The sequence below is a fragment of the Sinocyclocheilus anshuiensis genome, unplaced genomic scaffold (genome assembly GCF_001515605.1).
Source record: "Sinocyclocheilus anshuiensis isolate Anshui unplaced genomic scaffold, SAMN03320099.WGS_v1.1 scaffold151, whole genome shotgun sequence".
NCBI lineage: Eukaryota > Metazoa > Chordata > Actinopteri > Cypriniformes > Cyprinidae > Sinocyclocheilus > Sinocyclocheilus anshuiensis.
Window position 1 is genome coordinate 1,196,644 of NW_015548199.1, and position 12,646 is coordinate 1,209,289.

General features: G+C 37.1%; 1 protein-coding gene across 1 annotated transcript in view; it reads right to left on the bottom strand.

The window, feature by feature from the left end:
* Positions 1 to 12,646, bottom strand: part of LOC107653271 (disintegrin and metalloproteinase domain-containing protein 11-like) — a 55,984-nt gene that overhangs the window by 22,687 nt on the left and 20,651 nt on the right. The window contains exons 9-16 of the mRNA XM_016439943.1: positions 7,712 to 7,786; positions 7,552 to 7,623; positions 7,276 to 7,442; positions 6,019 to 6,103; positions 4,830 to 4,920; positions 4,696 to 4,747; positions 3,629 to 3,728; positions 1,189 to 1,260 (exon numbers count right to left, since the gene is read on the bottom strand). Of these exons, the coding sequence (XP_016295429.1) occupies positions 1,189 to 1,260; positions 3,629 to 3,728; positions 4,696 to 4,747; positions 4,830 to 4,920; positions 6,019 to 6,103; positions 7,276 to 7,442; positions 7,552 to 7,623; positions 7,712 to 7,786 (714 nt within the window). The remainder of the gene's footprint in view (positions 1 to 1,188; positions 1,261 to 3,628; positions 3,729 to 4,695; positions 4,748 to 4,829; positions 4,921 to 6,018; positions 6,104 to 7,275; positions 7,443 to 7,551; positions 7,624 to 7,711; positions 7,787 to 12,646) is intronic.

A 12,646-nucleotide genomic window follows, 5' to 3' on the forward strand; every position in this document is an offset into this window, starting at 1 on the left:
ACCAGCCACCTGTTTTTCCCAGTCTGGAATCCGAAGTCGCGGTCCCCTCCGTTCACGCCTCCGTCCAGAGGTGCCGTCGCACTTGGAAAAGAGCCCGAGAGACTCTTCTCCAAGTGAGGACTCGCACCAAGGCTCAGGCCGGTCGAAGCCTCCCGTTTACGTCGTTGGTCAAAAGGTGTGGCTTTCCTCCAAGAATATTCCTCTCCGATCCGTTTGTAATAAGCTAGCTCCCAAATTTATTGGCCCGTTTTCTGTCACCAAAGTTCTTAGTCCGGTGGAAGTCCGCCTCAAACTTCCTCCGGCGTACAGGAGAATTCATCCCGTGTTCCATGTCTCTAAATTGAAACCTAAATTGAAATTTTTCGTTCACCCATTAATCCGCCTGCCCCGGTTCCCCCACCACCGCGTCTCGTAGACGGGGAACCCACCTATTCGGTTAACCGCATTCTGGACTCGAGACGGAGGGGACGCGGATTTCAGTACTTGGTGGACTGGGAAGGTTACGGTCCGGAGGAGAGAAGTTGGGTTCCTGCTAGGGACATTCTGGACCACTCCCTTATTGATGATTACAATCAACGGGTAAGTTCGCCTGGGAGCGCCAGGCGGCGCTACTAGGGGGAGGGGTACTGTCACGGTTTATGGGGTCACTGACTCATTCTAGCTCTCTCCGTGTGAGTGTGGGTGTGGGTGTGGTTTGTGTTGCCGCTGATCAGTGCCATCAGCTGGTTAGCGCCAGCTGTGGCTGATCAGCGATCCTATTTAATGTCTGTGTTTTCTGTCCTGTGTTGTCAGATCGTCCTATGTCGTTACCGTGTTCAGTTCGTGTCTCTCTGCTTCTGACCAGTTCCTGGAGTTCCTTCTCACCTCTGCCGTGGGCTTCGTTGCACGGATCCTCGATCATCGGCTGCCCGTTGTGTCCCTGCGCTACCCGGAGTTATCTCCGTCTCTCACCTGTCTGACTCTCGTCATCTTTCTGGTTGGGAATTCTCAATAAACGTTGTTTGCACATTCGCTACTGAATCCTCATTCTTTCCACCTGACAATAGGAGTCAATGGCTAATGCCAAATGTTTGTAAATGATGAGTAAATTATAGAATTTAAATTTTTGAGTGAACTATCCCTTTAAGGCAGGGTGTGGATATAATAAATTATATAAGAAAATGTGTGTGACGTTATCTTGTCACCCACCACTTGGGAGCCACAGTCACATTCTTCTCCCTGTTCCACAAAGCCATTGCCACATTCAGGAGGATCCAACAACTGTAGCGACAGTAAATATGTCACTGCCCCATACTTATATTAAATATGCAGTGTTGAGCAAGCTAAGTAACATAAATCTATCCTTCAGAGGAAGTAATTACAGTTCAAGCTATATGGTAAAAGTAGTTAAATACATTAAAACTACTTCATATGTTTATTGTGATGTCTGTGGTGGAAGATGTTCCATTTGCCAGCATGCACTGCAGCAAAAGTGGCACAGGTTTTTTTTTTTTTTGTATAATTTTCATTGGTGTTGAATTTGATTATTTTTATGTTATGCTGAGTGTAGTGTACCTTGCCATTCTAACAACCATACACTCTAAAAAATTCTGTGGTTTTTTTTTTACCCAAATGCTGGGTTCGGCCTGTTGGGTCATTTTATTGGGTTGTTTTTAATATTTTTACCCAGGTGCTGGGTTATTTATTTATTTATTTTTTACCCCAAATGCTGGGTTCAGCTTGTTGGGTCATTTTATTGGGTTGTTTTTAATATTTTTGTACCCAGGTGCTGGGTAGTTTTTCTGTAACTAAGCTGCTGGTTCTTTTTTATGCTGGGTTATTTTTTTCTACCCAAATGCTGGGTTGAGCCTGTCTCCAACGAAACAACCCAGCTGCAGAGTTACAGTCAGATCACAGGCTTTTTAAATCCACTACAGGAGAGAGCAGTTCTCAGAGTCGCTGATTTTGTGCACTTGTTCAGAGAAATAAAGGATTGTATACATTTTATTACATTTATAATGTCTTTACTGTGCTGTAAATTATATTATTTTACGCAACGCAACATAAGGATGAGATGTCAGTCAGCAGCGGTCGCTTCGCATGATGGAAACGCCTTTTGCTTTGCATAACATAAATTGATTTTATTCATTATAATACTGAGTTTAATTGAATTTGCTGTTTAAATATGTTCTCTAATCTCAGTACTGTTTGTTTATGGGCAGGTTATGGAGTCAGTAACGGCATCTTTCAGCTACGAGTGAAACGCGAGGCGGCAGTCTGAGGTTTGCAGCTCCCCGGCGAACAGCAGTCCATCACCGGCTCAAATTTCAGTGGCACACCGGCACGAGAATTAGCGCTATTTCAGTGAAAAGTGATTACAGGGAACGGTTGAATACACTTACATTAAAATGCTACTTTTAAATGTTACATTTTTATTCCTAAAATGCTTGTTAAACGAGTTTAAATGTATGTAATATTATAAACTATGCTGTATTCTTCCAAACAAATTAAATTTGTCTTGTATTTTGTCCATGGGTGTTCTTAATAATAAATGTTCATCTTTTGATTATTGCTGTTGCCTCTAGTAATTCTGAGTGTGATTTTTAATTTCCAGCCCATTTTAAGCCAGCAATATAATAATTTTTAAATAAGAGTTGACTTAAATAAAACAACCCAGCATGTTGGGTAAGAACATTTAACCCAACCAGCTGCATGGGTCAAAATAACCCAGCATGTGTTCTGTCCAATATTTACCCAGTGCTGGGTTGCCAAATAACCCAAGTTGGGTTGTTTTTAACCCAGCATTTTTTAGAGTGTAAAAATCTACTTTTAGCTGTCTTCTCATTTTCCAAGATTGTGAACTCATTGCTTGCTACATTAGCGTCAGAATTAGGATCTCTGAAGAAGGAGATAGAAGACACTCTACAATGCTTCAAGTCACTGGATCTCCACCACAACTGTCACAAGACGAACATTGCGTACTGATGTGCAGAAGGCACAAGCACTGTGTGCCTATGCGCTATGTGCTGGTACTCACACATTAGTGTCTGCAGCAGCATGTCCATCTCTCTCATGGACAATGAATATGGTATTGGAATTAACAGAGAACACTCAAGAATATCAAGGAAAATAAAGCCTACCTGAGAATTAAGAAGGGGCAGTGTGATGTCTGTGGTGCTTTGGGAGTGGGGTTCCAATTTCCAGCATTCAATGTGGCATAAGCAGCACAGGTAAACTGCAATTTACAGTTTATACTGACAGATTTGTACAGGGCATAATTAATTATATATTTGCAATTCATTTTAATTATGAAAGTGTTGCAAGCTCAGTGTACCTTTGTCATTGGATTGCAAAAGTTATGTCACCATCACTGTGACTGGCAGGCTGAATATCCAGGACTCAGCATATTGCGTTGTTAACGCTCAATAAAATAACATCTGCTGTTGTAAAATGTCTTCTTGTCCTTCCACAAAGATTAGGTCAAAGACTACACAATTTGCTAGAATATTGTCTGTGAAAATGCACCGTAGCATTTGATAAAATCACCCTAATTTTTAGTCAATAAAACAGCTTTTTTTGCTTGTAATGTTGTCGCAAATATATGCTAAGAATTTTTCTCTCCCATTTTTAGTGGATGTTCCAGACAAACCTTGTTAGGTTTATTGAAGAGGCAACTCCCTCCTCCTTGCTGGAGGAATTGAATGTACTCCTCTATACTGCACCGTGAAAACTTTCTGGGTAGATAGTATCTGTCAGGATGATATAATACAGTTCACAGTGTTCAGTTACCCTTACATGGAAAGTGTGTAAAACTAATTGATAAGGAACAGCAAAATGTAATTTACATTTTTTTATCCAAAGCAACTTCATTCAGTGTATATATTATGGGTCATCCTAGGGATGAAATCTATGACTTCAGTATTGCTAATATATGGTCCACCAGTTGTGCAACAGAAACAAAATAATTTGTGGACATTAAGACTTGAAATGACTTGAAATTAAAAATACTCTCCATGGTGAAGCAACAGTTCAAATAGAATCTTGCAGAGCAACTGGATCTCACAAATGTGTATAGCTAGCAATCTGAAGAGTAACAATCCGGTTTAATGGCAAAGACATTTGAAGTCTATGACCCACTTGAGCACATTCAGAAATGAATTGAGAATGGTTAAAATTCTAATTCAATTACTAAATTTAAAGTGAATCTGAATTACGGTAGAAAACAAAATGCAGAATTGCAATTTAAATTTGAATGTACTGAAGTAGAATTGCATTGCATTTAAATTCAAAGAAAAATTACATATATGTGTCTTAAACTTTGTTGGCTTGACAGCCTTGTTTGTGAGTTTGAGGATTTAGGGGCAGAGAGAATTACATCAATTTTATTTATTTAATTATTCAACGTTATTGGACCAGGGTGGAAGAGCACTTCCAGAATGCATTAACTGTGTTTAATTTCTTAAAATTTCAATTCAGTAAATTCCTCTTTCTGTCATCCTGTGGGGTATGGTCAGTTAAATTCAGTTCCTCAATTCTGAATTTTGCCCAACCTTTGCAATAACTCTCATCAAGCACATCATGTACAATGGGACCTCATGCTTGCAATGCAATTGCCAAACATTTGTGATTGAGCTTATGCACTTGCATTGTACATTTATCTAGCATGAGTATTAAAATAAAAATGCACCTATACAAAGACCAAAAAACATGACTCACCCGGTATCCTCCATGATGCAGCCTAACCATGGATCTGGACACTTACAGTCTCCTACAACACACACATTCATTACAACAGTCAGCAGTCCTAATTTATTTTTATATATTTCGTCAAGAGTTGGAAGGATGTTTACCTGCAGTAGCACGATCTTTATTCCACATCATACCAAGGTTCTGTCCTAAACTCTGACACAAGGTTATAGCCATGGGCCCCACGTTTCCATACTGACATGCACACACAGATGGAAAGTTAATAGTCATTTAGCAGATGATTTAAGTGTCTTGCAGTATGCTTATTATTAGAAATAACCCCCGTGGTGATTATTAGCAGCATCAAGTGGAATTGTAAAATAAGCATGTATATTGTGCCTTCCAAAAGTTTGGAAACATTCTAGGCAAAGTGGGGTTGAAACAACATCAGCAAGTCCTTATCATTTTGTGATAACTTTGAACTGATAAGGGTAAAACACAAGATATAAAAAATATTGTACTAAAAGTTATTTATAAACATCTCTAAACAGTGTTCTAATTGGTCTGTAGTGTACTGACCTTGGTCAATCAGTAAAGCTATAAAGCAGTGCTGACCCAATAACCTTAAAACAAAAACTTGGACACAGTTTAATCCATCAGTTAGGTACCAAAGCTGCTAAAGGTGCATGATGTGTGTCTGACTGTCATGTGTATATTGCCATTTATAATAAGTAATCAAAAAGAAAATCCTTATTGTTGGTCAACGATAAATGAAATGATTTTACATTTAAACCAAGAACTGATAAGGATTTATGCTGATATTGTCCAAAATCCCACTCTGAAACGTTGAGCATTTGGAGGGCACTGCAGTTCCACCTCATCTGACACCACTGGTTGAACCAATTTTGCTTTGTCAGGCTGGTTGCAATGTGCAAATAATGAACAGTGAATGCAAATCAACTGACTATCGGATTACTTATAGTTGGCTCTGCAAATTGGTCTGGGATAGGACATAGTCAATGAATTGACATTTAAAATAAAAAGAAAAGTGTCTGTTCTATTCTAGAATTAAGCCATATTTAAAAGTGAATCTGCACCCAGTTGCAGAGCTTGCTCCCTTCTGAAATACTGTTGGCACATGATTGTTGAAAATTAACAGACCTTGATATTTATTTGGAAATTATTTGATTGAGATTATGAAGACAAACTTTTTTTTCTTTGGAACACCAGTCATTTATAATAAGAAAATAGGGTCAATTCACGTTCACAAAGTGACTTAAGGGCAAAATGGTGATGGCTCAGTGTTGCTTTTTGCTATTTGGCAGCTCTGAGCTTCAGCCATTTAGCCCTCACCTCATTGACTCCTCCTCCTCGTGTTGGTGAGCAGATCCCCTCAATGTAGGCAGTGCCACTGCTTCTGCTCTGAAATGTGCGTCCCCTACGGGCCAAATAATACCAAGAACATTTTCAGGTTTTAAGCTTCTTACAGAGTTGGTTATCATGATGCAAATGCATTGCATAAGGCCCCATGAAATGGTTTGACTAATTTTTTTTTTCCTCTATTGATGCATTTCTGACTGAAACGAGTGTTTAGGGGGAAGGATATAAAAGAGCATTTTAAGGTTTAATTTGTTAACATTAGTTAACTACATTAGTTTACATAAACTATCAATGAAAAACACTTCTAAAGCATTTATTAATCTTAGTTAATGTTAAATCCAGCATTAAACACAACATTTTTAAAATCAAAAGTTGTATCTATTAATGTTATTTAATAGACATGAGCTTACATGGACTAACAATGAATAGTTATATCTTTATTAACTAACGTTAACAAAAATTAATAAATACTTTAACAACGTTAGTTAATGCATTAAATACTGTATAGTTAGAACCTTATTTTGGTAAATTTTGGTCAAGGTTTTAAAAACTTTTGGAGGTACACTAGAATATAGATGACCTCAAGGCTAACAAACATGAACTAAAGTAAGTTTCATGGGGCCTAACCAGATGCGACACAACACTACGACACACAATAAAATGTATCTTTTCCATGTTAATCTGAGGCAGCGGCTTGAACAGCATACAAACTACAACAGTGATCATCTCAGGCACTGATTATGTGCTAATGTGTGTAAAGTGAGTTTGAATATAACTTTACATGACTTTTATATTATACTAAAAGCGACAATGCATAATTTACCTCAGGACATTAATGTGAACTCAATGTAAACAAAGTTTATTCTATGACAAAGATTGTATCAGTCACTCAAGTATGTATTTTTAATAATGTTAAAATGGTTTAATATTTATGAATTACATTATGTACTTATCTATTTCGCTGGAGTGTAAGTGCAATTGCAGAGAGAGCCTGTCCACATGCTCCTCTGATTGGCTATGATTGATTTTGTCGTGTCTCATATCTGTTTCGCTTCTGATGTGGACAGACAAATTGTTTGTTGCTGGAATCTTATCATGTTGCAACTGGTTAGAACACAGTGTTAATTACATTGAATGGATATTTACATTCAATATATTTATATTGCATGTGTTTAATGCAGTGACCGAGCCTGAGTGTGTCATCTGTATGTAGAAGGAAACATAACATACGAGAGCAGGTGAGCTGCATCACTCTTCTCTTTGATATTCTCCTTCCTGTATTTCATAAAGTCACGCAGGGTCACCAAAGGGTCGTCGCCAACAGAAACCATGTTCTGAGTTGACCATGTCTCCATGGCGACAAGCACTATTCTAGTGTTCAGCTGCTCCTTGTAAATCTGGAATTTAATAGGATGTTTTGTTAAGTATAACAATTGCTACAGTACTTACTCAAAGAGAACATCATGAGAATGACTGTGTATATGTCTGTCAAACTTCAGGACATACAGCATCAGCCATGTTCACTACAGCTTTGGCAAAGTTCCTCGTCTGAGGGGTTGATCTTCGCATCTGTACAAACTACAAAGAGAAACATCAAGACAAATATTATATGAAAAAAGAAATACAGAAAATAATAACGTAAAAGTAAATAAATAGGAGATCTTACCAGTTCATAATCATTGACCACTAGTAACTCTACATACTTTGTTTCACTCTGAACTGTGCGTGGACCCCTCCGAACCTGTAGAGGGAAACATGGAGTCACAGATTTAGGCAAACCAATGTATTTAAAGGGTTGAAGCAACACCACAGAATGAGACATGTCAGTGGTGCCTGCAGCTCTACGGCTGTATCTGGAAAACTTTTTCCCTGTAAATATTAAGTAGAAATATTATGTGTATGCTGTACATCTGTTGACTAAACTGACAATGCCATTCATTCATAAATTAATCATTCTTTTGAGTTGGTACTTTCTTTTCAGTGAATTAGCCAAAATTAGTTTTTTAAAGTGGTGAATCGATTTGTTCAGACTCTCAGAGTGAAATATTTTACACAGTTCATCAATCAGTAAAAAACTATCATGATACTGGTTGTCGTTCACACTGAAAGTGTTTTTGAATCTGCCTGTGCTGTTTTTCAGTTGTATTCCTATGTAAACGTACACTAGATGGATCTCTTTGACCATTGTGTTGCTAGAGATGGCTAGAGATGACTTTCTTTAGCTTTACAGTTGCTCTCACTGATTGTTTTTTTTTTATACAGCTGTATATATAGAGTAAATGCACAAATCTGTACATAAATCTTCTGTTCCAGATTCATACACACCATTATTATTTATTGCAACAAATTCCTTGTGTGTTTGCGCACACTTGGCGAATAAAGCTAATTCTGATTCTTGTTTGGTCTTAAGAGTCTCAAGTCTTAGAGAAGCTAATAATCAAGAAAATTTAAACTTTTTCAGAGTTAAATTGAATGTTTGGAGTTGTTTTTGAAAAAAATAAAATAAAATAAATTACCTCTGTGATAAAATCCCACAGGTGTCCCTGTGACATGTTTGTGTAATGATGATCAATGTTCATGAGATAGCCAGTGTGAAGAACATGTTGTGATGGAAATGTTTTGATGGAGAATGTTGAAAAAATTTGTTAAAAAAGTTTGATTTCTATTTCATATAATTCCCATTTTAATGCGCTTAAATGTTGCAATCCAAAATGTTAAAATGTAGGGTATGATATTTAATGAATATCTATGTTTTCTAACTTTCTGTTTTATTTGAATATCAAGGTCTGAGATTTACTCAAAAGGTTATTGGACTAATTGGTCTTTGGAAATCGGTATTATTCGCTTTTGTAATGAAACATTTGTGGACACATTCAAGTTTTATGATTTGTCGAGTTACAATATTGTTTTTATTTTGAAGTGAGGCTGATGATATACAGGGCAACTTTTTGAGCAATTTTGCGGGGCAACTTTTTTGAGCAATGTTGCTTGGGCACTTTCCCATGAAGAATGGGTAACATATTTCAATCTGGATACTTTAGATCAGTCGTGGTCCCTGTGTCTCACCTGGTTGCCCGTTGACGGCAACATTAACCAAAGATGCCCAGCAACATTACTCAAAAAGTTGCCCCGTGCATCATCAGCCTAAAAAGGTATAATTAGACCAATGTAAAATGAATTCCGGTAAATGGCTTCTGTAGTGAAGAACAGATGTTGTGCAGAGAGGGAAAGGATGCAAAAGAAAAGCCCTCCATTGCGTAACGCAGTGACCTGGTAGCATTTCCCAGTGGGTACTCTTAAGAGGGTTTTTATGCGCAAGGTTACAAACGTCTGTTCCTTTTTTACGTGTTTCCCAAATATGCACTTCACATGCTACTTAAGTCACTGTCTGTTCATGAAGTGCTGAAATGTCAATCATTCATCCACATTATGACCTACAACTTTTGGTGTAATGTTAATAAATACTTGTCATTTACCTGACCAAGGATTTTCTAATTAGTTAGTTAAAGCAGCACTATGTAACTTTTGGTGCTCTAGCGGTTAATAAACAGAACTGCATACATCCCGCGGAAGAACATTCCAACCGGAGCTACTTCTCTAAGTTTATGTCTATGGCGATTACTCCGCAGCGGTGACGACCCGACCAGGCCACAAGAGTCCAAATATAAGTACTTATTATAAGTGTACCGTAGTGATTCGGAATAAGACAAAAACGCGGTTTGGAAGATGAATTCATGATGTACTCGCTCATTGTATACATTTTGCAAATTTTGAACACAGAAAAAGTTACATAGTGCTGCTTTAATTATCTACATAATTAAATATTATTTAGCTTTGCTTTAGGGACATTCACTAAGGGGTGCTCCTTGATCCTCAAATTGATAACAATGACAGCAATGATATGACAGCTCTGGATATTAAAGAGGAAGAAGAGGTTGTGAAATAAAAATAAATTATTAAGGTTATTCTCTTTAATTTGGCCATATTAGTTGGGTAGGCCACTGGGCCTCGCTGCCTCTCTTCTAGGACACATGCAAGGGAGTTGTTGTCATAGGGGTATATTTCTAAAATAGAAGTGAAGTGCCCCCCCAACTGTCTCCACCCACATTTTGACATTAATTCAGCTGCATACTGAATGAGTTGTAGGCCTGTGTTTTATTTGCTGTTGTGTGACTCCCTCCCCCATTCCCAACCTCAACCCTCCCACCTTTCCACAGCTTGACACATTTTTTTTGCCTTTTCCTGATGCGAACGATTTGTGTTAACATAGAGTGATTTCACAACCCTTTCACAAGCTAGTCTCAGCCTCAGACGTCACACCCACTGACCGCCCACAGTCTGTTCGAGGGGTATCTTGTATATAAAACCGAAAAACAGGGTCTCGAACCAAACCATTAATTGGATGTATTTACAAAAATTTCTATCTTTCTCATTGCCAGATTGTTTTGTGCATTTTCTGGCTTTCTCACCTGTATTTATCTGAGTGAACTCTAGTTCAGTCATGTTTGAGTTGTGTTTTGTCTTGTCTAGTGCTCTGTCCAATCCCTTTATGGATATAATTTTGTCATCAATAATTTTGACATTATATTTTGGGTGGGCATAGTTGGTACTAGGCTAGCATCAGTAATTTCAGTCTCCCTCAAATTAATTTTAATATATTTAGCGTATTCAGACTCAGTGCAGTGTAACAGCACTCGTCAATGTCTAAAAGTTTGAGATTACCAATCAAATCAAAGAATGTGAGGGTTGAATGTTCACAGAAACTGAGCAGGAATTGTACTGAGGCACTTCTAATAGTTAAAGAATGTAAGATAAGATGTAAGCAACTGAGCATGAAAGCTGAATCCAGCAATATTTATTTGCTGACTGTGTACAACATAAAATGTTGCCATTTTGAATGTCATCTACAGTACATTATTCTTCACACAATGTAATTGCTAATTGTGAATGTAATGGGCAAAGACAAAGAAACATTAACAGTTGTTTTCAGCATGGTAAAAGATAAAGTTTGAATGTGTGCATATTGTGAATGTTACCTGGTTTTCCTGGTAGACTTTCAGTAATTTCACTTAGAAAATGATTCAATGATAAAACTTAAAGTGGCAGAGTTATCACCCTTAGGATTGAACTAGAAAATGGTCAAAGTTGTGGCTTTCACTTAAGTGTGTTTTATGGATATGTGGTTAGGATAGTGTCATATTTAATATATATACAGTATATATATTATTTGCAAATAGTTCAAATGTATTATTCTACAAAAAGCAAGTGTTCTTTAATTATTTACAACTTGAATTATACAGTATATTTTCTTTCAGAAAATATTTATTTTTGTATTTGCCCTTTTCAGGTCTGTTCTAAAAAAAAGAAGCAGCCAGTTAGATGAGTAATTCCCCCAAAATGAAAACTCTGTCAGTTTACTCACACTTACATCATTCCAAACCTAAGTGGTCCACTTTTGTTGTAAAAAAATAACTTTAGAATTTTGTTCCACAAATGAAGCTCTACTCCATAAAATGGCAAGATATCAGGGGCTGTCATTCTTTTTGAAGTGAGCTATATTTTTTACAACAACATTTACAAAACAAATGCTTTGTAGAAGTCACAGAGAATTTTGCGACAGGTAGGATTCAGTTGCAATTAAAAAAAAAATCACTAAAACTGAAAGCAATTCAATGAGAACAATCAGATTCAAAAGTCAGAATTTGATTTAATGATAAATATATTTAAATCTAAACTGTGATTTTGATAATCTTGTTTTTTCCCCTGATATTTTGTTTCGGCTAGTAGAAGTTCTGAATGGCTGGTCACCTAAAAATTTAGTAGCCAAATTGACTTTTGAGTGAAAAATTTCATTTGAAAACCTGCCTGTCATAGCATGTACTGTGCTGAGTCAACAACTAATGCCACCGCATCACTGTTACGTGAGCCGGATCAATTACTGATGTAATCAAGCCATAAATATATTTCCAGTAGTTATACTTCCTGCTGTTCAGCAAAAGTCATCAGAAATATCCTTCCCCTTTATGGAACCCTTGTTCAGTTAGTTTACTGTTGGGAATAAGTGGAGTACTGGTAGTTATGAGTTAGCAAAATCCACTGGCATCATAGGATCATATACTCTAGGACAGTGTTTCCCAACCGGGGTGCCGTCTGTTGAGAGCAGGGGTGCCGTGTAAAAAAAAATTTTTTAATATTTTTAAATCCACGACTAAAAAAAGGTTGGGAAACACTGCTCTAGGATACTGGCACATTTAAAGTTGAAGTGACTGTCAAACATGTCTGAAAATGTTTTGATTGAGTAACTTGTGGATCAGTGCTGACTCGAGACGCAAACAGTGTCAGTTCAGTCCGATTTGGGGAATTGGTTCAACAGTTAACAAAAAGAATAATTTCAAAAGAACGAACTGGATTATTTCATTATAGTCATCACTATCTTCTTCTATTTTTACTATCTTCATAGTCATCACTTCTGGTCAAATGTTTCAAATGATTAAAGGGGTCATATGATGCTATTTTAAAGATCGTTATTTGGTGTATTTGGTGTAACAGAATATGCTGACATGCTTTAATGTTCAAAAAACACATTATTTTTCAAATACTG